Source organism: Periplaneta americana, chromosome 13 (genome assembly GCF_040183065.1).
Source record: "Periplaneta americana isolate PAMFEO1 chromosome 13, P.americana_PAMFEO1_priV1, whole genome shotgun sequence".
In the NCBI taxonomy this organism is placed as follows: Eukaryota; Metazoa; Arthropoda; class Insecta; order Blattodea; family Blattidae; genus Periplaneta; species Periplaneta americana.
In genome coordinates this window covers 146,296,706-146,321,550 of record NC_091129.1, presented here as the reverse complement: position 1 = coordinate 146,321,550, position 24,845 = coordinate 146,296,706, and the positions used below count along the sequence as shown (strand labels likewise).

General features: G+C 37.7%; 1 protein-coding gene across 2 annotated transcripts in view; it reads left to right on the top strand.

The window, feature by feature from the left end:
* Positions 1-24,845, top strand: part of Cow (Proteoglycan Cow) — a 1,076,490-nt gene that overhangs the window by 519,792 nt on the left and 531,853 nt on the right. For both annotated transcript variants that reach the window (XM_069844415.1, XM_069844416.1), the window contains exon 2: positions 5,209-5,287. In XM_069844415.1, coding sequence (XP_069700516.1) covers positions 5,209-5,287 — 79 coding nt within the window. The remainder of the gene's footprint in view (positions 1-5,208; positions 5,288-24,845) is intronic.

Sequence of the window (24,845 nt, the reverse complement as noted above, 5' to 3'; positions counted from 1 at the left end):
TGGAGGCGTTATCGGGACAGATTTTTTGGGTTCATCCTATTATAGAAAACAAAAATGACAGCCAGTTTTACTTGCTGTATCATTCGTTGAGAATGTAGAGAGGTGTGAAAATTATTAGAATAATCTTGATTTTAAAGTTTTTTTAATAGGTCCTTCACAAATATTCATTGAATTGATGAAATTGGTATATAATATTACTATACTGATGTAGGATATATTTACTACTAACAATGCCGGAAAGCATTGTTGTACATTGGTATTTTTCTTATTTTACAATTGTTATGGGAATTCAGAAATTATTATATTATGTTGGCGGAATTGGAAACATAAAAAATTAATTAAGAAATGCTTTAAACAAATTGTTCTTTGCGTTTACATTGTTGTGAAGGTTCAAATGAATGTATACATCTGTTTTGTGCATATAATTTTTTTATGTTTCCAATTCCGCCAACATAATATAATAATTTCTGAATTCCCATAACAATTGTAAAATAAGAAAAATACCAATGTACAACAATGCTTTCCGGCATTGTTAGTAGTAAATATATCTTACATCAGTATAGTAATATACACCAATATTCATCAATTCAATTAATATTTGTGAAGGAACTATTAAAAAACCTTTAAAATTAAGATTATTCTAATAATTTTCACACCTCTGTACGATAACACATTTTTTAGTTACCTCAGAATGAGAAAACTACATTTGATTATTCATTGAGCGCTCAACGAGCGCGCGCGCTCTTTCGGAGCGGAAGAGCCTTGTTTACCGCTAGCCGAAACGGAGAGGAAGATACGTCAGAATGACATAGACTTGCTATAGGTAGAGGAGAGAGAAACGACCACTCAGCTATGTAGTGGAGTGCAGTGTGTAGGCCTATTCTCAGTAACTGTTTCACGTTGCTTACCTACTGCTACAGTACAGTATGGAGGAATCTAAAAGACGGAAAAGTGATCATCAGGCAAATTCTTTCAATGTTGAATGGGAAAATGCTTATTTTTTCATAGCTGCTCGAGTAAATACGCAGTGCCTTATCTGCCACAACATTTTGAAGGGTATAAAGAAACATAACATAATGAGTCATTACGAGTCCAGACATAAAGATACTTGCCGTTGTTTTATTGCTGAAGATCGCAGTGAAAAGGTTCAGGACTTGAAAGCTACATTATTACCCGGTATTATTACAGTCAGTATTTATTTTTTATGATTTGAAATACATTGTCTTATCAGAGGTACTTTCTTAATTATTTCTATGTCCGAGGTTGCGGGTTCGATTCCGGGCCAGGTGTGCTTAAATGCGACAGGCTCATGTCAGTAGATTTACTGGAATGTAAAAGAACTCCTGCGGGACAAAATTCCGGCACACGGGCGACGCTGATATAACCTCGGCAGTTGCGAGCGTGGTTAAATAGGCCTAAAACATAACACTTAACGATTTACAGCTTGAACTTATTGATCTTCAATGTGACCTAAGAGCTAAAGACCGTTTGAATAATACTACTAGCCTGGTTGAGTTTTACAAGACTAAACATTAGCAATAATATCCACGACTACACAGGCTGGCTGTGAAAATGATTGCTATGTTTGGCTCAACATTTATATTTGTGAGCAACTGTTTTCTACAATCAACTTTATTATAGGCAGGCATGGAACATCTGTAACTGATGTTTCATTACGACCAGTAGGCTACTGTTCCTTTCAGCTGCCAACAGCATAAAATTTCGTTTTCATGTACTGATAAATAAAAATATAACAAAATGATATTGTACATTTAAGTAGCTATAGAATCTCTATGGTTTCTGTAAAATAAATATTTCTTTATTAATTAATAATAGTCCAAGATAGTTTTGCAAAGACTGAGCGGGAATTCATTTCATAAACACTCGTAATATTACTTCCTTTTGTGTATATTTTGTACGAGATCACCCCTTCTTCCAGTCCACCCTAACACAGAGCGCAGCTAATATCTGCATTCCGCTCATGAGCTGTGAGCCGGCTCGAAGAGCGCAAACCTTGTGCAGGCCTGTTATATTATACAATGAAAGAGTAATGGAACGGAGAAAAATTCTCTCCGGCGCTGGGATTTGAACCCGGGTTTTCAGCTCTACGTGCTGATGCTTTATCCACTAAGCCACACCGGATACAACTCCGACGCCGGATAGAATCGTCTCAGATTAAGCTCCAACTCTTGGGTTTCCTCTAGTGGCCGCCCTCTGCACTACTTCATAGATGTCTATGAACGCAGGACCGAAGTCCACACATGTGCTGAGGTGCACTCGATATGAGTGACTAGTTGGCCGGGATCCGACGGAATAAGCGCCGTCTTAAATCACGAAGTGATTTACGCATATCATATATATTATTTTAATGTACCGTAGTACATATGATATTTCCATGCAGACGGCGCTTATTCCGTCGGATCCCGGCCAACTAGTCACTCATATCGAGTGCACCTCAGCACATGTGTGGACTTCGGTCCTGCGTTCATAGACATCTATGACGTAGTGCAGAGGGCGGCCACTAGAGGGAACCCAAGAGTTGGAGCTTAATCTGAGACGATTCTATCCGGCGTCGGAGTTGTATCCGGTGTGGCTTAGTGGATAAAGCATCAGCACGTAGAGCTGAAAACCCGGGTTCAAATCCCAGCGCCGGAGAGAATTTTTCTCCGTTCCATTACTCTTTCATTGTATGATGACGCAGAATATCTGCATGGAAATATCATATGTACTTCGGTACATTAAAATAATATATCTGTTATATTATGTTTTCGTCTTCCTTTTGTAATTTGTCTGACATAAAAGGTACTGAGAATGTTCTCCAACTGTTTAAAAAAATAACAGCTTTCCCGTAACATATGAAAATAATATGGTTGGTGATCACGTTTCTTTCCTTTCCCTACGTTCATTATGCACGACAGGTAATCATAGCTCAAGAGACAAGAAAATATTTAAGAATTCTGAACAGTTAACTGGATCACCGCACTCCTCCTCCACCGCAACGATACCACTCCTACTCTGCGCTCGCGAGTTATTTCTTCCACTCGCCTTCTTCTATTGAGTGTTCTCCTTCAATGATCACCGTTTGGACAGGGTTGCTCTAAAGCAGCCGTGGCGAGAACGTGACTCGCGAGACATTGTGGCTCGCAGTGATAGTTGTGCATTTCGCTTGCTTCTAACATCCGCCAACCCCCACCCTCTCACTCACTGGAGTCAAACTCCAAGTAGGATGGGAGGACGCATTTTTTTGCTGTCAATATGATGAGAATATTAAATGTATGATTTGTTCACAAGTATTACGAGGAAACCGGTTGTATAACATAAAACGGCATTATACTACATGTTACTGATGAAACATTAAAAGGTTAAGTGTTATTGTTGTTGTTATCATCTTCATCTTCATCATCATCATCATCATCATCATCATCATCATCTCTGTATGTCGACCCTTTTTCAGCAGATGTACGAATAATGCGGTTAGCTCTTCAATTTGAACTCACTGATTTACTATGTGATGTCAAATGAAAGCTAGAGGTAAGGACTTGACAAATGTTGAACTTTCAAATCTTTTCCAAAAAATAAATATCCGAAGCTTCGTTCTTTCGCTTGCTCTGTTGAAGCCATGTTCGCTACAACTTACGTTTGTGAAAAATTATTTTCAACAATTAAAATAGTAAACACCAAATTTAGATTACGACTAACAGACAAATACCTTCGTGATCAACTACGACTGGCAGTAAGTGACATAATTCCTGATTTTGAAACTCTGTCGCAGAGATATTCTGAAGACAGTTAATTTTAGGTTGTGATATTGTTCATTTATTGTTCATTACTTTCTTCGTTACACGTACTAAACATTAGTTTGTAACCTTGTACTGTATAAAATTATATTTAAGTGCTTAACGTAAGGAAAATGAAAATCCGTTAATAAGTCAGACAGTTGCTTCACTTCCCCTTCGGATGGTCTATGGCGAGTCCTTGGCATCAACCCCTTTGATTTGATTACCCCCTTTGATTTGATTACCTGATTGGGTTTTTCCGAGGTTTCCCCCACCAAAAGGCAAATGCCGGGTAATATTTTGGCGAATCCTCGGACCTCATCTCATCTCACTATATCTCACTACATCTCGCCAAAATGTAAAAAAAATTGTACAAAATTGTAAAAATTGTAGAAAATTACTAAATTGTAAAACTATAAAAATTTGTAAAAATTGTAATTGTAATATTGAAAATGTTTACATGTTCCACATCTTAAAGCTTCATTACTCATGTAAGATCTATGGAATGAATGAATGAATGAATGAATGAATGAATGAATGAATGAATGAATGAATGGGTGTCCGCCTCCCTCCATAGGTGCTATGCACGTTGCAGGTTACACAGTGGCTCGGCGCATGATTACATTTTCGCCACCGCTGCTCTAAAGTATTGAAACCCAAACGAGGACGTTAGACTTCCTTAGCACCATCGAGGACGACCGACTGGCGTTAAATCTCATCTGTCGATTTTGTACTCCTTTTAGTTTTAATTTTATATTCAACTCTGTTACGGAATGTGACCAGAAGTGTTTACTTTCTTTAAGCGGGATTTGAACAACTTTGGCTATAAACGACTACAGGTAAGTAATGTTCCTCAGAACATTGTTGTTCTTTGTTTTACTCCGAGTGTTTACGTCTGGTTTTCATGTTTTAAGATTTAAGACCAGCTGCCACTTTATTGCAATCGGCCGATGTACATATGTCTCAAATGAAACCACGTCTTTTATCGTTCTCGGAAGATCGGTTTGGGCCTATAAAATGCAGAATAGAAGAATAGAACCTGCAATAAACTTCTATCTATTTCCTTAACATCCAATACTCCCACGAGGTATTTTATGGCTGGGGGCTCATAAAAGCTACCAAGAAAAATAGTTTTCCATTTGCGGTCAACCACAAAATAGTGCTTATTTTATACTGCATACTCCAACCCCCTCTCGTCGTCACAAAGTTTGTCTGATGAGCAGATGCAATATAAATGAAATTCCATTAAGAATTAAATTGAAATGCCACGTCAGGATCCTAGGCCTAAGATCTGCGGTAGGGTTTTATTATTTCTCGCTCGAGTCTAATAATGTTTTTAATTTCCGTTTCATACAGTGTCTGATAATTGAAATGGCGGGTAATTTAATTAAATTGGTGTGTGGTGTCACCATTCTGTTATCGCTTGTTGCAGGATGAAGCCAGGAATGCTGGGGGCAGCAACGGGGGTCTGAAAGCGGGAGAAAAGAAGAGGTGGATCCACGACCCCAACAGTAAGTGATGACTCCTCTCTCTTGCATGCCTGTTCAGTGCTCACATCGTTTAAAAGCAGCGTCCCCGGGTAGAAAGCAATTTACACCTAATTCGCTCTACATAGACCACTTTGTTATTTCTTCGCCACTTAGCAAACACTGAATTTGTAGTCTTGGTTGCCGTCCGCGTGAGCAAACTTGTGGTTGATTGGTTTTTGCGCTTTGGAATGGGATTGTTTTTTCTGTGTTAGATTCTTGTGGTAGGAGTTAGAATAGGTACGAATTGCGGCATCGTATTTTGTTGTGGACAAGAAATATTATTTTAAGAACTAGATTATGTATACGTGGTACAGTCATGAAGTTCTAAGACTTGACGCCTGGAAGGTAGGCTCCCACTAGAATCTGGATGTATCACAAGATGCCGCACGGCGTACATTTAAACAGAACCACATCCTCCCTCAAAATAGTCTCTGTTGGCCGTTATGCACGTTTGCCAACGTTGGTATAGCTGCTGGAAGCACCGTTGAAAGGTGTTGGCAGGAAGGTCCCGTATGGCTTCTCTTGTGGCAGTCATGACCTCTTCGGAAGAATGAAATCTACGACCACATAGGGTTGCTTTCATGCGAGGAAAGAGAAAAAAATCGCATGGTGCGAAATGAGGTGAGTATGGAGGATGTGGAAGAACTGTCACCTGTTGTCTTGCAAGTTCCTCTTGGACAAGGACAGAGCGATGTGCAGGGGTGTTGTCATGTAGCAACAGCCAATTCTTTGTACTCCATAGCTCAGGTCGCTTACGGCGAATTGAATCTCGTAAACGGCCAAGGATCTTTTTGTAGCGGGTTTTGTTCACAGTTGCACCTTCTGGGATGAATTCCATGTGAACAATTCCATTTGAATAAAAAAACAGTTCAAGCATCACCTTGTCTTTTGACATGTCTTGTCGCGGTTTTTTCTGTCGTGGTGATAACGGCATTTTCCAGGTGGCGGATTGTCGTTTCAGTTGCGGATCGTAAAGGAAACACCAAGTTTCGTCTCCAGTTATTATCCAGTTGAGAAACGTCGGATCATCGTCAGCACTACTGATGAGGTCACCACAAATCGTCATGGGATCATCACGTTGGCCTTGCGATAGGATTCGTGGCACACTGTGCTGGGTAACACGAGACATGTTCAGGTCATCAGACAAAATTTTGTAGCGAGTACCATGGCTGGCCCCTACTGTTGCTGCGATATCGTCTACCGTTTGGGAGCGGTTAGCACGCACCAACGTTGCAACTTCTTGGATCTTGCGTTCAGTTCGAATTGTTTGTGGCCGGCCAGTAAGCACATCATCTTCCAAACTGGCTCTTCCTTGCAAAAAACGTCGGTGCCACCTAAACACAACACTGCGACTCACTGCGTCCTCACCGTAAACTTGCTGCATCATTTGAAACGTTTCGGCAGCAGTTTTGCCTAATTTCTGGCAGAACTTGATGTTTGCCCATTGCTCAAACTGTGACATCTCGGGTTCCGACGTGCGCATTCAAATCACCGTCACAACAAAGACCGTAGTTCTGCTTACAGTGCATGCACTCAACTGTCTCTTGTTGGGTCGAGAGACTAACTGACAAAGAAGGCCTATCATACCATGGCGCCACCTATGCGCTATAGTGCACCACAACGCCACTATGCGCTCAGTATTAGAACTTAATGACTGTTCCACGTAAATTTCTTTTCATAGGGTCAAGTAGGGCTAATATGATACAGTAAAAAAGAAGTCAAGCTAATTTGATACAGACTTTAAAAATGTATCAAAAGCTCAGTTTGAAAATGTTTAAAACTGCGATTACACTGGTCAACAATGATTTTGTAAAATGTAAAATTTATGTTGTTTCTTGTGTAATTTCATTCATCTGCTGATTCCAAAAATAAAGTCAGAAATTTTCTACCACCCACTATGTTTTTGTAATTTTGGAAACATTGGTTTATTTATATTGCTATAGTTTTATAGTCCATAACATACTAATGGAAAGAAAATATTTCATTTTATTGCTTTAACAATTGACCTATAACTTTAGATAATTTTATTGTTGCCTGTGAAGTCAGAATTCATAAAAACGAATTTTATTTCTCATTAGACTGTAAAAGTTAGTATTAATTCTCAGTTGAGTTGGAACTTACATGAAACAAGTTTCATAACCTGTGTTTTCTAATTTTAATTATGGTAAAAGTTTCTTATAAAGTGAAACATAATCTCGAAATACTGTGTAAATCACATAAACAATTTTTGTTATATTTGTGGTTAGTTAACTTTAAAAGCACATAGGCGAATTTTTACTACACTAGTTAAAAGAGCTTACGAGAGTTATTTTGATTACAAAATAGATGAGGACAGGGACTGGGGCTCTGAAATCTGTTGTGTTCCATGTAATTCTATTAACTGGCTGGCTGAAAGTATCCCGTCATATGCCTTTTCCAGTTCCAATGATATGCCGGGAGCCTAAGGATCATTCAACAGATTGTTACTTTCTAGGAACCACAGATCAGAGGATTACAGAGAACTTGTCAGCGAGCTGATTCAGAACCATAACATGATGGGGTGTAATATGTCTCTCTAAATAACTTCTTGGATTCCCATCTATTTTTTATGCCCTCGAAACCTTCGGGTAGTGAGCGAACGTGGGGAGCGTTTTCTTCAGGATTTTTCTAAAAAGGAAAGGTGCTATCAGGAAAAATGAAATTCAAAGATTCTGGCAGACTACTGCTGGACACTGAAAAGAGATGTTTCTCAAGCCAAGTATAGCTTAAAATCTATTTTACACACGTTTTAGATAAGTAAACATGATTTTAGGTAAAATGTTACAAGATATTAACACTAGAAAAGTCTGAATTACATTTCATCTAATTACTCAGAAACCTTGGTGATAGAAAAATTTTGAAAACAGATTTGAAATCAGCACAAAAAATGCTACAAGAATCACCCATTCGTGATTTCTTAAGAAAAAAATATGTTTAATTTTGTTGACCAGTGTTATAGAAGCACATTTTATGCTCTTTAAGGAGTAATATTGGACAAAGTCTAAAAAAAAATCACAATCAGTCCATAAATGTATTAGAAGAAAAGGCAGTTTTGATTCTTAAAGATCTCTTGATGTGATACTCGGGGACTCTTTTATCGCTTTTATATGAAGGAAGATAGAATAATTTTTAAATTTTCCTTTTGCTCAGAATAGTGTCGGCTTCATTTTCTCTAAAGAAAAGCTGTGAATGTTGAACAGTCTAGCTGTAATTAGTGGGTTAATGAGGAGGGCTATTGTGATACACATGTTGGGGCTATTATGATACACTGTAAGGGCTTTTATAATATTATGTTTACAATGAAAAAATTGATCGAGTTGATAAATTTTATAAAATAAAGCAATTTATTCCTCTGATTGAGGTTCTGGCTGATATGTACATCTGTTATCAGGCAGTACATCTCATTTGACGATATGTGTCAGAGGAAGAACAAATGTTTGTAAGCATCTGAAGTCTGACTAGTGGAATATATAGCTAATCGGTGATGTATGTATTGGAGGTGGAAAGGAACTGGTCACCCTACCCAATTATCTCCTGGCCTAGTTGCCTAATGAGTGATGGCTTATTGATGTTACGTATGAGGTTCAAACCTCTCTTCGGACAGTTGACTAAAGAAGAACAACAAAGCAATTTATTATCTCTTGGGGAGGGGGGTTATTTCATAATTTCTCAGCTCTTGAGGGATGTTTGAATTGACATGTTGGAATGGCACCTACAATACATTATAAGTTAAACAAAATTACACATAAACTTATTTTTACTTATTTACATAACAATTTTAGCTTAATAGTCATTCTTTTTTTTTTAGAAGGTTATTTTACTACGCTGTATCAATATCTCGGGTTATTTAGCGTCTGAATGAGATGAAGATGATATTACCGGTGAAATGAGTCCGGAGTCCAGCACCGATAGTTACCCAGCATTTGCTCATATTAGGTTGAGGGAAAACCCCTGGGAAAAACCTCAATCAGGTAACTTACCCCGACCGAAATTCGAACCCGAGCCACCTGGTTTCGCGGCCAGACACGCTAACCCAGGGCTGGGCGTCGGGAGCGGATCCAGTCTCTAAACTGGGACGCTTAATATTCATCCGTCACTGAATCAACGCTGCGCAGTGTTCGGCGGGGAAGAAAGGGGATGAAGAGAAATCATATGGCTCCCTGTGAGAGAGTAGAATCCGCTCTTGCTGCACAGCCCTGCGGTAACCGTTACTCCACAGGTGTGGATAATATAGACCTAGTCATTCTTCTTACTACTAAAATTCAATGCGACTTTGGAAAATAAATGCATCATTGTTTAAAAAATATATATTTTAGCAATACAAACTGTTCACAATTTTCTCAATCTCTTAACAAAAAAAAAAAAGTATTTGGAAATATAGTAGTTTCCTAGTATTGTCAGTTTAATGTTGAAGTTTCACTAATTTCTATAAATTGTTTTGGGAAAAAAAAGACGTAATTACAAAAGTTGCTAAATCTCAGTAAATTTTAATGTGATTTCAACCAAACTTTTACACGTGATACATTAAGCATCTGTGTTTATCTCAGTAGCCTTACTTCATTATTCTGTACAATAAGGCCAGATTTATAGCAATGTATCAGAATAGCCCTGTAGGTGTATCACAATAGCCCACACAGAAGACTATTATGACACACTGATTTTGTTTTAATTTTGTCCAAAGCCACCGGCGTGACTCAGTCGGTTAAGGCGCTTGCCTGCCGGTCTGAAGTTGCGTTCGGGCGCGGGTTCGTTCCCCGCTTGGGCTGATTACATGGTTGGGTTTTTTCCGAGGTTTTCCCCAACCGTAATGTGAATGCAAGGTAATCTATGGCGAATCCTCGGCCTCATCTCGCCAAATATCATCTCGCTATCACCAATCTCATCGACGCTAAATAACCTAGTAGTTGATACAGCGTCATTAAATAACCAACTAAAAATTGTCCATTACTACAAATAAAAAATTAATTTAACTCCAAAACCTTCATAAATGTCTAAAGTAACACATGACTTCATTTTTTTTTTTTAAGTTTGTATATGCTTTGATAGAAAAGTTACAGCAAAAGATTGATTTTTTTGTATCATAATTAGAGACCGGATTTTTATGTAATTACATATTATATTCCTTTCAACCTAACCGTATGTAAATAACAAATCTTTGCGAATCTTGTAATTACCATTAACATATTAAAATTTGATACTACATATTTTTTACATATTTACTCCACATTACATATTTACGAGTTTTATTCATTTTCACTTCTCTAAAAGGAAAACAAAAAAAAAAAAAACTTCTGCTGGGGAAGTTTGCAATTTGAAATATACACATTTAAAAAGTCTTTTTATTTACCCAAGAAAGGATATATTTCGGGACGAAACATAACATTCTTAGTTCCAGGAAGTAATAGAGGTACTCACCCCATACCACCCACTGTAAATATGAGTGAACACTTTTTTCTTACAGGGAGCAGCTAAAATACATGTGTCCCACATCTCTTATTTTCTCCTAATCCAGTAAAGCGAAACAGTGCTTGCAGTATTGTTGTGTCATTCATTTCACTCAGTTCTCTAGTTTTAGTACTTACAGTATAAAGTTCAAGTGAGTTTATCTACTGCTTTTACTAACTAAAATGGCCTCCTATCTTCAACCCTAACGACAACAATAAAATCATGAATTGCAATGGACGAAGCTTTCACTGCAGATAGAAAAATAGTAATGTGTCAAGTATGCGGTAAAAAAGTCGGGTGCTCTATGAAATCTTAACTGGAGAGTCTAACCTAACCTATACCACCTATGATTTTACATATTTTGGTACATATTCAGCTTATTTTTCTTACTTAAATATGTACATATTTCACACCTTGATATTACATAAAAACCCGGTCCCTAATCATAATAGCCCAACAGTATGTGTAACGGGAAGGTGTTGTTACGATGACACTCTTTCAATTCTTTTTTCCACGTGACAAACACGTATAGGATTTCTTCTCGTTAGATGTTCAGTCTTATTGAATCCGGAAGTTGGCATTCAGCTTGAGAGGTGCTCACTACCTGTGTAGTCCACCCTCTGACAGACACAAGTGTCCTTCTGCTCGAGAGACAGGGTGGTAGAGAGTGGGTGGATAAGCACCTTGGAATGCGGTGGCTCAATGTTTCAGACCCGTCTCATTACATCCAGTTCAGAAAATTCTCAATTGGTTTAAAGTCGAACGGCCAAGTTCTATTTTTTTATTGATACAATAAAATTAGTTTCTTTAGGCTGCCTCCACTATTCAGAAATACTATACACTTGAGCTTCAACTTCGAATCTATCTCCATCACATAATTAATGTGATTAATTTGTTTATTTATGCTCGACCATGCCGAAATGTACTAATTATACACCCGGTAGCAGTCCTTTAATGCATGTCATTAAAGTACACCTACTCATTAAAGTACAGGTCTTCAGCCAATGATAACTCAGCTTACATGTGTTCAGCCAATGAAAAGTCAGCTTTGTACCGTTATAAAACCGCAAGTATCGATTATTCTCGGATATGCAATCGAAAGAGAATTAGCGAAAAGTCACGGAGGCTGGAAATCCAATACTGTCGCAGAAGGTTATGTTCTGTTACTATAATAATTAGCGTTAATTGTAAATAATATTCAAATAAATTCAATTTGTCATCTCGTTTTTCAATGTCGAATTCAATAATCAAGGTTATAATATTATAATATTATCAAGTTTAACGGGACTACGTCAAGGTCAATGACATTATTGTTCCTCGGAAAAAATCAATACTTTCGCGTCTGAACACACCTCACAATTCACGAACTAGAACAAGGTCACTTCCGATCTTGTCAGATACCTACAAATAAAATGTATACATCTGAATACCGGTAATTTCAAGTTAGAAATATGGTCTAGCATAAAAATTCGTATGAAACTCGCCTACAATGGTAATTAAGAAGCTTGTATGAAAATTATGAAACTCGCTTGCGCTCGTTTCGTAAATATCCATACTCGATTCTTAATTATTATCATTACAGGCTCGTTGCATAATGTACTATTATGCTTCCGCTCGTCGATCCATTTATTCATACATCCATTTATCTACATTCTTCTTTTTACTCATGAACAACGTGAAAGTAATATAACTGTGCACATTTTAACAGCTTATTTCAACAAAAAAATCTAATAACATATTAGTCTCAAGTGAAGACTTTTCTCAGAAAAACATATTTTTTCTCCTAAATATTAAAATTGTTTCTGATTTTTACTCTTATCATTATAGCTGCTGATAAGGACTGATTTATCCCTTTAACAGAAGAGGTTTGGAACTGAACGAGTTACATCAGCTGCTTGTCTATGCAGATGACGTGAATATATTAGGAGAAAATCCACAAACGATTAGGGAAAACACGGTAATTTTACGTCAGGCAAGTAAAGAGATAGGTTTGAAAGTAAATCCCGAAAAGACAAAATATATGATTATGTCTCGTGACCAGAATATTGTACGAAATGGAATTACAAAAATTGGAAATTTATCCTTTGAAGAGGTGGAAAAATTCAGATATCTTGGAGCAACAATAACAAATGAGCCTTTGAGAGTAGAAGTGGTGTAAGTAAAAAATGGGCAATGAGAGTTAAAGTAAACATTCTATAAAATACAGCGCAAAGTAGCAATTAATATTCAATTTATTTAAACTATTAGTAGTCAGTGGATAGCAAGAAGGACATATTAATTGCTACTTTGCGCTGTATTTTACAGAATTTTTACTTTAAACGCCATTACCCAATTTTGACTTACACCACTTCTGCTCTGAACGGCTCAAGTGTAAATGACACTCGGAAGGAAATTAAACGCAGAATAAATATGGGAAATGCCTGTTATTGTTCGGTTGAGAAGCTCTTGTCATCCAGTTTGCTCTCAAAAAACCTGAAAGTTAGGATTTATAAAACAGTTACATTACCGGTTGTTCATTTTGAGAGTGGAACAGAGGTTAAGGATGTTTGAGAATAAAGTGCTTAGGAAAATATTTGGGGCTAAGAGGGATGAAGTTACAGGAGAATGGAGAAAGTTACACAACGCAGAACTGCGCGCATTGTATTCTTCACCTGACGTAATTAGGGACATTAAATCCTGACGTTTGAGGTGGGCAGGGCATGCAGCACGTATGGGTGAATCCAGAAATGCATATAGATTGTTAGTTGGGAGGCCGGAGGAAAAAAGACCTTTGGTGAGGCCGAGACGTAGATGGGAGGATAATATTGAAATGGGTTTGAGGGAGGTGGGATATGATGGTAGAGACTGGATTAATCTTGCTCAGGATGGGGACCGATGGCGGGCTTATGTGAGGGCGGCAATGAACCTCCGGGTTCCTTAAAAGCCATAACTAAGTAAGTTTTTCAATAAGCTGAACGGCCTTCTTGCAAATTAAATAAAAGGATTAACACGTTTCTCCTTCCGTTAGGAAGTCTGACAACGCTACAGCATTGACTAAGGGATGGAACTATGCTATTCAGATCCAATGCGAGTGCGTGTTTTTTTCGTAGATGAACCGGAGAAGCACTGTTGCCAGACTAGGCAGACTTTCAACCTAAGTTTCTAATTAACCATGGACTTAATTACAGAACATAATATACGTTTTTATTCATTTTAATGTGTTCTATTGCCCCCTCGAATCTGCACTGTTATATCACTTCCATTCTCTACATTGTATACATGTACATGTAGTTCCCTAGAAGTCTCTAAATCGATTCGTTCCCATCACAATACTTGTTCTGCACCATAACCTCCACCATCACCACCACCAATACAAATCTGCATTTCTAAGTTAACAGTTCTTTAGACCTACACTCTGTCACAATTTGATTTATAGACTTTTTAATTCAGTAAAGATAGAGTTAAGCCCACAGAATCTCAGTAGCACAAGGGTCAGCTTTCTTTGTTACTTGCCAGGGAAGCTACTCCTGGGCAGGATTAGGCCTATTTACTTTTATTTTAATTAGTGTGTAAGTTTTCTCAGTATTGTTCGTATCCCAAAGTATATTTTAAACTGCCCTTCTTTCTTCCATTTGTTTCCAGGATGTTCTTCATTGAGCTGCTCTGGTCCACTATCCTGCCTCCTTCCTGAAGAGGTCTGGCCACGCGCACGTGGTCAGCCGATGTACCTCTTTCCCATCCTTGGTTCCCACGTTGTCGGCGCCATCTGGTCGGATGAAGTCTACACACGTGGCCCACTTCAGTCATACCTATCCTCTTCCTTATTTCGAAGCTCCGTATTCTGATAGCCTTAAATGTTTTATTCTTATTCTTTTATTTAATTTAGGGAATTACAAAATATCATATATTTCCGCTATCCATAAAAAAGGGGATAAGAAGGACCCAACAACTACAGGGGAATAAGTGTCATGCCTTCCATTAGCAGGATTTTTAATAGTATCATCAAGAATAGATTAGAGGAAGAAATAGAAGGGAAGATATCGGAAGATCAGGCAGGCTTTACTACAGGAAGGAGTTGTATGGATAATATATTTAATTTGAGACAGATAAGTGAAAAAATGTACGCTAAAGGAAAGGAAACACATTTAGTATTCATTGACTTAGAGAAAGCATACGACTCGGTTCCCATAAAGCAGTTATGGGAAGAAATAAAAGGTATTGGTGTTAGTTTACCCCTAATAGCGTTAATTCAAAGGCTATATAAAGACTGTCAAGCTGCTGTTAAGATAGGAAAAAGGTTATCAGCTGCCTTCTATACAACCAAAGGCTTGAGACAAGGCTGTAGCATATCCCCTACCTTGTTTAAAATATATATCCAGCAGATACTGAAGCAGTGGAATAATTCATGTCGAGGAATGGGAATTCCAGTTGGAAATGAGACAGTGCACTCGCTGCCATTTGCAGACGATCAGGTGATAATTGCGCAATGTCGAGAAGATGCAAAATTTATGGTAAGGAAACTCCTTCAAGCATTTGAAGCAGGGGGACTGAAAGTTAATATGAGTAAAACCGAATACCTGGTGATAGGTGGAGATGGACGAAATATAAAGTTGCCCCAAGGAATAATTAAAATAGTGAAGGAGTTTAAATATTTGGGGTCGGTTTTGCATGAGACTGGAAACTGTAAAGCGGATATAGATTATAGGATAATGCAGGGTAGAGGAGCAATAAAGATGTTGAATGGAGTGTTATGGAGCAGGACAATAACAATGCAAACAAAAAAGAGAATTCTTGAGGTTATAGTGGAAAGTATATTGACATATGGGGCTGAAGGTTGGATTCTATCGGAAGGCCAAAAAAGTAAGATACAGGCATTTGAAATGGACGGCATAAGGAGAGGTGTTAGAATATCCAGGCTGGAAAAGAGAAGAAACGAGGATGTTAGAAGGATAATGAACATGGAAGAATCGGTGATTGCAAGAATTGAGAATAGACAACTTCAGTGATATGGTCATGTAAGGAGGATGGATGAGGGGAGGTGGCCAAACGTGCTACTTCAGTGGTCTCCAGCTGGTAGAAAGAAACGAGGAAGGCCTAGAAATTCATGGAGGGCTGGAATATTGAGGATGATGAATGATAAGGGACTAAATGAGCAGGATTGGAATGACAGACTCAGATGGAAAATGGGAATAAATGGTAACCACTGAAAAGTGGAGATGCCTTCAAAAGTAAAAGTAAGTAAGGGAATTACATATAGTTTCAACTTAAATATAATAAAAAACATATAAGGTATATATAAATTTATTTCCTTTCGATTATAATGCTGATTTATAAAATTAGTAGGCTACGCCAGGAGAAGCAATGCTCGTGCTCGGGTGCAGCTCAGTTATTCAGGGTTTAAGCCGCAGTCGCATTTGTTGCGTTTTGCTACTCGACTTCCAAAAATGCAAAAATGCGACAACCACATTGGACTTCAGAAACGAAGATGGTAACGGAGAAACTGAAATCAAAAACGTGTACGAACTAATCAGTTCTGGAGAATCTGAATTCAAAATAAATATTCAAGAAAGTATTGAACAATAAATATTCAAGAATGAATTTCAAAGAGTTGGTACAACTCATGTAAGTTAACAAGTTATACAATGTAATTGAAAACGTCATGAAACTACAGCCCGTGAAAACAAACAATAACACAAGAATTTATTAAAGAAAGAAAGCAAAATAAGAAGAAATAATAAGATGACATAAAGTTTTGGGCAGAAAGAAGAAGAAGTTTGAAACCATGAAATAAATCAACTGAGAATTCAAATAAATAATCTTCCCAAAAACGTATTTTTAAACAATTCTTCAAACACCGGCAATTTGGTAAAATTCTATATTCTAAAGGAAGTTGGTTAAAAGTTGTTAAAAATGGTTAAGTCCTTTCGTTCCATAAGTTACTGAGCTATGCTGAGAAAAAATATATTGTCTTTTTGTCTTGTTAAATACGTATGTATATCTTAAGTTAAGTGAACAATTTATTCTAATTGATTTATATAATTCCATCGCATACTGTAAATTGTGAGCGAAGATTTAGTTGCATAAATCTAAATATTAATGACTGTTTTAAGTAAAATCGTTTGTTTTATATAAGTTTATGAATTATTAAAGAATAAATAATTTTTTGGATATTGTGAGTTATGATTTTAGAGGACTCAATTTACTTTTAAATTGCTCCGCCGAGTTAGCTTTGTGATAGCGCGTCTGCCTCCAGACTAGCCGGATTCGATTCCCGGCGGGGTCAGAAATTTTCATCTAAAATTTCTACCTGGGGACTAGAGAGAGATGTGAACCAATATGCCTGAGTTAAAACCCAAATCTCTCCGCAGTGCATATGAAGAGAAGGTATATGTCACTGGTGATAGTGATTCGTCCGTCGGATGGGGACGTTAAGCCTGGCGGCCCTCTTGATACTATTCGACGGGAGTAGGCTACGTCCCGACACCGGGTTTCCCCTTCTCCTACACGCACCCTAGTACACGACATAACTCATCACAGCTGCACATCACGCATAACGTGGCCCGCCGAAGTGGTGTTGAACTTGAAAATGGGTCACAGTCCTGCCATCTATCCGCAATATGTGGAACCCAAATCACGCAAGTGAAGTGGGTAGACATTAGACACACACACCTACACATACACACACACACACTTTTAAATTGGAATATCGTTTGACAGTTCCTGAAGAAACTGGGAAAGGAGTTTCAGAAACGAATTACTGTTGCTGTGGAAGAGAAAGAATAGTCAGCTGTTTTTTTGGCAAGGCATAGACAATGAAGAGTCATATTTAGAACGAGTGTCCAGGTTGTGATGTGAGGAGAATAAATTAAAACGCATTGAAGAAGTATGATGCGATATAGGAAAATTAACGAATGGATATACAAAGTGGTTATAATTAAACCGACGGTGTTCAGCGTGGCACAGCACGGACTCTAATGGTCTTAAAGTGTGAAACTTCGTAGATATGCTAATTAACCAATGTGCTCGCGAATTACGCCAACAAATTAGTTCCAAGTCTCGCCACCAGATGTTAATATGGCGCTGTAAGCAGTCAAAACGTGCAATTGTCTGTAACTCTGACGTCAGTATGTTCTCCCGGTTGCGTTGCATTGTGTCAGTTCCCTCAATTCCCTAACGGAATCAACACCCTTCACCAAGCAACAGGGAACTGACACAATCAGCATATTCCGAATCTCACCGGTTCGGTGGCATCAATGACGTCACGTTGCAACGAAATAAGGAACAAAACTGCTGGAAGGATCGATGCTGTCATGGCGACTGTGTAAGTAGTTATCTGTGCTACGCAAGCAAAATTTTGCGAAATTTCCGTCCTGCCATCTCGTTCAAAGAAAAGAGATCATAAACAACTTATTTCTTGAATCGGCAGTAATAACTGGTCCGTTGACATGTTCGCTCATAAGCCATTAACATATTGTTTTTACGTTGTGCTCATTACAAACAATGCAGCAGAACTAAAGCAGAACACACCGCCATGACACAACAGTGCACGATGTCATTCGTCTGCTAATTCCCGCCCTATACAAGAAGCAATCAGATTCACTGATGGCGGCTGATGGAGACTGCCACCACCTCTGCAAGTTGATGGCACCGGTGCGACACCGGTGGAGCATCAATGACATCACCGGTGGAATTCGGAACACCGTGATGCCATCGGATTGCTCACCGGTGAGATTCGGAATACGCTCAATGCAATGCAACCGGAAGAACATACTGACGTCAGAGTTACAGACAATTGCACGTTTTGACTGCTTACAGCGCCATATTTACACCTGGTGGCGAGACTTGGAACTAATTTTTTGGCATAATTCGCGAGCGCATTGGTTAATTACCATATCTATGAGTTTCACATTCCTACGACCATTACAGTCTGTGCTGTGCCACGCTGAACACCATCAGTTTAATTATAACCACCCTGTATCTTCGCTTCTGTAATCTTATCCATAGAAGCGTTTCGAGGGAAGGTGTAATGTGTTCGTATTTGCGGATGTTGCAAATGAAACGTTTGCAGGAATTATAAACGCATTTTAATCATTGGGCTTAATTAGAATTTAAATCTCTTAGTACTGAGTGTTCATTTCAAAGTGTGTCATGACGTCACTGTTGTTGGGTCACCGATTTGAAGCGAGTTTCAGCTTATATGTTAGAGAAGTTGCCTATTATTTAAGGCGTTCTTCAATCTGAACTTGAGAACGTGTACGGTATAACTTGAACGTCGTAGCAACAGATGGCGGTCTGTACGGTCTGTGTGCTACCATAACCTCTTTCGAACTGTGTTTTGCGCCGGCAAGTCGTACGCAGGGTATTTGTTATCATCGGTTGCGTACGGTAACATTCCACAACACAAATCAAATGCTCCGTGTCCATGTTGACCGTCGAAGTTAATGTCAACAAATACGTAAGTAATCGTTTTAACCCTCTCCCCATATCCCGACAGTACGTATTTCCAAACAGTTCACATTCCTGCCACTACCGGCGTTACCGTACGTATCGGCACGTACTCTTCAGAATGAACGCCGTACTTGCTAGCCAACTTCTCTGCCTCTTAGGTTATACACCTCTGCGGAAGTGTAGGAATATTGAATTCTCTAGGCTCATCGGCTAGCCACATGACGGCATACAGCGAGTCAAGACACATTTTGAACTGAACACCCAGTAGAATGTCGCAGTAGTCAAAACATACGGTATTTCATACAAAAAATAAGTAAAATTCGAAAACTCTACAATGGAGTTGTACCACAGAACCAATTTAAGAAAGAAAATATTCTCATAGAGCGAGCGTGTTTTCAAGGCACAATCTCTCGTTAGTACGAGCTGATCCCATTGCACTTTGACTAATTTTGCTTTGATGTCGATATTTTTAGCGCGCTATATACATTCGTGGGCTGCACAAGCAGGCGACCTCGCTCTACTTCGCAGCTTCTCGTGTTCCTGGGGTCACGCCACACGCCTCCAGATATCTGTTTGAGGTCTGCAGGTTTGCAGGACCGGTCAGTCGTCTGCTTAGCTGTAGGGGCCACTTGAAAAGACGCACTCCGCTACATCTTTGTCGCCTGCGTCTGATGTGCAAGAATTGTTGAGAGATCTTGGAGCCAGATACTTTCAGTGACTTTTATATTGATAGGAGTTGTTCAGCTGACGGCCATTCGAGAGGACCTCACCCGGGATTCATTCTCGAACTTAGACTTAAATTGGCCCATTATGCGCCCTATCTTCGATTATTGTTTCATATCAACAGTAGATTAATTAAAATGTGTCTCAGTGAAACGTATAGCAGAGTTCGTATACGTCAGTTTCTGGTAGATGCGTTTCCAATTCACTGTGGGCTAAAGCAAGGAGATGCACTATCACCTTTACTTTTTAACTTTACTCTAGAGTATGCCATTAGGAAAGTCTAGGATAACAGACAGGGTTTGGAATTGAACGGGTTACATCAGCTGCTTGTCTATGCGGATGACGTGAATATGTTAGGAGAAAATCCACAAACGAATAGGGAAAACACGGGAATTTTACTGAGAGCAAGTAAAGAGATAGGTTTGGAAGTAAATCCCGAAAAGACAAAGTATATGATTATGTCTCGTGACGAGAATATTGTACGAAATGGAAATATAATAATTGGAAATTTATCTTTTGAATAGGTGAAGAAGTTCAAATATCTGGGGGCAACAGTAACAAATATAAATGATACTCGGGAGGAAATTAAACGCAGAATAAATGTGGGAAATGCCTGTTAATATTCGGTTGAGAATCTTTTATCATCCAGTCTGCTGTCCAAAAATCTGAAAGTTAGAATTTATAAAACAGTTATATTACCGGTTGTTCTTCATGGTTGTGAAAGTTGGACTCTCACTTTGAGAGAGGAACATAGGTTAAGGGTGTTTGAGAATAAGGTGCTTAGGAAAATATTTGGGGCTAAGAGGGATGAAGTTACAGGAGAATGGAGAAAGTTACACAACACAGAACTGCACGCATTGTATTCTTCACCTGACGTAATTAGGGACATTAAATCCAGACGTTTGAGATGGGCAGGGCATGTAGCACGTATGGGCGAATCCAGAAATGCATATAGAGTGTTAGTTGGGCCGGAGGGAAAAAGACCCTTAGGGAGGCCGAGACGTAGATGGGAAGATAATATTAAATTGGATTTGAGAGAGGTGGGATATGATGATAGAGAATGGATTAATCTTGCTCAGGATAGGGACCAATGGCGGGCTTATGTGAGGGCGGCAGTGAACCTCCGGGTTCCTTAAAAGCCAGTAAGTAAGTAAGTTAGTATCAACAGATGGCCTGCGTATTGAGTTGCACATATGCCGCGGATTTCTTGGACTATCCATGATTTTATAGTATAAGAAGAAAGTCCTGGCCGAAAAGATGGTGTCCATGATTTTGAATGCTCTCGGACAGAAATGTGGAAAATTTCAATAATTTAAAGGATAAAATTGAAATGACACTCAAGTAGATACAAGACAATAAATCTTGCGAGTCGGCCTGAGTGGCGCAGTCGGTAGAGTGCTGGCCTTCTGTGGTGCTCGAGGTAGCGGATTCGATCCCGGCCCAGGTCGATGGCATTGTGTGTGCTTAAATGTGACAGGCTCATGTGAGTAGATTTACTGGCATGTAAAAGAACTCCTGCGGGACAAAATTCCGGCACACAGGCGACGCTGATATAACCTCAGCAGTTGCGAGCGTCGTTAAATAAAACATAATTTAAATTTTCACATCTTGTGAGAGCCTTCTGTTTGGTCATGTGATCAAATTGAAATCTTTCCTACCGGACAACAAAGAGGAAAGTTCTAAAGACATGATTTCACACAAAATTTCTGTACATTTTTTTTATCACAGCTATGTTTCTATGGAACAGTACGCAGAACTGCTGAAAATTGTAGAACTTTATTTCTATCTGGACATAATGCCAACGTTGAAAGAGCATTTTCTTTGATGGATACTCAGTGGACAGGAGAAGAGAACAAATTATTACTTAAATCAGTAAGTGCATTTTTGCATATACGGTATAAGTTAATATGAAAATGTAAATTGTAGATCATTTCACAAAGTCATTCTGAAACGAACAAGAGTGCCCCTATTTTTCTCACAGTTTTGAGGAATATTAATGGTACAGTGATGACATTTTAAATTTTATTTCATATAAAAACATATTTTGCGATTTTATGTAAATACATATTATCAAATATTCACATAAAAACACATAAAAATTCATTGATTCTGGTTCACGTTAACATTTTGTTTAAAAAACTTAAAATTGTTTAACGACACGTTAAAAGTGTTAAAATTTTAAAAAAAGGTTGTGTACCTTAGATAGACGGCCCACAGGATTTCACCCAAACCTATTGTTAACTATTGCAGATTGTAGAGGAAATGATGGGAAGATTGAGAGTGATAGTGGGTGAAAGAAAAAAAAACTGAGTATCAGAGAAGCACCCTTTGCAATGTCTGCTTTGTCAATCAACCAACAAGACTAGTCCGGATTTCGAAACTGGTGGCTTCGATGAAAGACAAGTCTCCACAAGTTAATTAAACTACATACAAATAAATGGATTAACTACTTTTTGTTAAGTTTGATTATTTTTTGTTATTCTGCAAGTTGTGAAAAAAATGAACATATAAATGTCAGTTAACGCCACTTTAATGAATTCTTTTTTACTCCGTTTTGCTGTCAATATAAACAAATAGCTGTGGTCTATTAGTAAAGCGTGTTTCAATTTTTCCCCTAAATGTACGTTTTCTGTTTTGTATAGGCTTAATCTTCTTCAGGAAATGAAGTTTGAGGAATGTCCTATATAAGTTTTCTAAAATTCTCTTTATATAATATTAATTTCTTTTATTTTACAAAATAGAAGCATTTGGCACAATATTGTGAGTTTGTTTCGTTTTTCCTTCAAGTGTTATAAAACTAGATTTGATATTGAAAACACTGACAACATCTTCATCGCTGTTATGACAACCTATTCCCATTTCATTCATTTAACATTTATGAAAATTCTGATTTCTATTCTAAAGTTTTTATTTGTAGTGATAATCACTTTTGGCTATATCACGGACATTGTGCTAACATATGAACAAAGCCACAGAATTTCTGGGTGCAAACCCAGTTGACTCCCGTTTGATTCCCTATAGGGAATCGGAATCGAAGTATTTTTTTAATTAAGCGTTACAGAATCATAACCCAACGAAATATCTTTGTATGATTCTGAATTAGGACAATAAGCTGATTATGAGTTTTATATTTGGTGTGAATCTGTAAGAAATCAAATAGATATTTAGTTAGAACTTCCAGACGTGTGGAAAGAATTTGTGTACTCCTCTAGTATAACAAATACAGACATTTTTCTATATTAGTGTTCCATTATTAAAAATCGATTTTTTTTGGAATACGATGTTTCGGAACTGGTAAATATCCAGGAGTTACCTGTGGAATCATTGTATATTAAGAGTTTCTAAGGGAGAAAGGAACTGGCCACCCTACCCCAATATCTCCTGGCCTAGTTGCCTCATAAGTGGTGTCTCTCTAGTATTACTTGAGAGATTCAGACCTGTCTTGGGACAGTTGACTAAACAACAACAACAAGAGTCTCTATAAGAAAGAGCACATTATAGCTTAAATTTTACGAATTAATCTTCAATGTCATTTAATTAGTAATGTATAGTCAATGTTAAAGATTTAAATTATTAAAAATCATGCTTTGGTTGCCACAAAAATGTTCGATTATTAAATGTTTTCTGTTAGAATGGTTTGTGTTATTTTCAATCTCTGCTATTTATTTATTTATTTATTTATTTATTTATTTATTTATTCATTCATTTATTTATTTACTTATTTATTTATCTATTCGTTCGTTGATTCATTGATTCATTTATTGATTTATTTATTGATTGATTTATTTATTTGTTTATTTATTTATTTATTTAACAGGGCAAAGCCCCAATTACAAAAGATAGTACAAATATTTGCTTAGAACGTAAAATTGAAGATAACATGAAAAAGAGATAAAAACATATACAAATGTAAGGTATAAGTGTAAGCAGAAATGAAAAATACAAATAAAAAAAAATATATAAAAAAACAAATACATGCTACGTAAATTAAAGACAGAGATATAGATATAAATGAAAAATAGAAAATAAAAAAGAATGAATAGATAAATATAGATATCATAACCAAAATATGTGAAATGTAGATATAAATTTCAAATTATAGAGTAATAAATAGATAGTAATATTATTTAAAATCAACTACCTTCAGTATATTAATAAGAAAATGATGTTTATATTTCATGTAAGAAATGCTGAAATCTAGATCTCATGTTTTACATATTTCATTGAATTTTGAACACATTTTTAACACTGATGAATTTTTATGTGCTAAAGTGTTTGGTTTTTTATAATATAACAATTGACGATTTCTTAAATGTGCTGTTCTAACGTTAAATTGGATTTGATTTAGTGTTCATATTAACTTTATAATTTTGATAATCTCAGATTGAGGTTCTGACTGATATATACATCTGTTATGAGGCAGTATAGCAGAGGAGACAAGACCTGTACTGATCTCATGATGTGTCATGGGTATGGAGGGGGAAGATGGTTTTTTTTTCTTTTGTACGGAGAAGGGACTCGAAGCTTGCACTGCAGCCTGAGGCTTATTGTGCTTACCATTCCTATTCTGAGAATGGTTGGGTAGCCGAACAGCCTCGCTCTTGTAAAAGTACAGCACGCCACACCGTTAACTTAACCCGGGCTATTGTATGGATGATGATGATGATGATGATGATGATGATGATGATGATGATGATGATGATGATGATGATGTGTGAATTAATGATGGTGAAACGAGTCCGAGGTCCAAGGCTGAAATTTATCCAGTAATTATGCTTCAATTGGTTGAGGGATATCCCCGAAAAAACCCAACCAGATAACTTCTCCCATTCAGGATTTGAACCCAGGTCCGCTCGTTTCATGGCCAGACGTACTAACCATTACTCCACAGTGGTGAACTGAGGTAGGTTTTAGTCTGAGATGAACT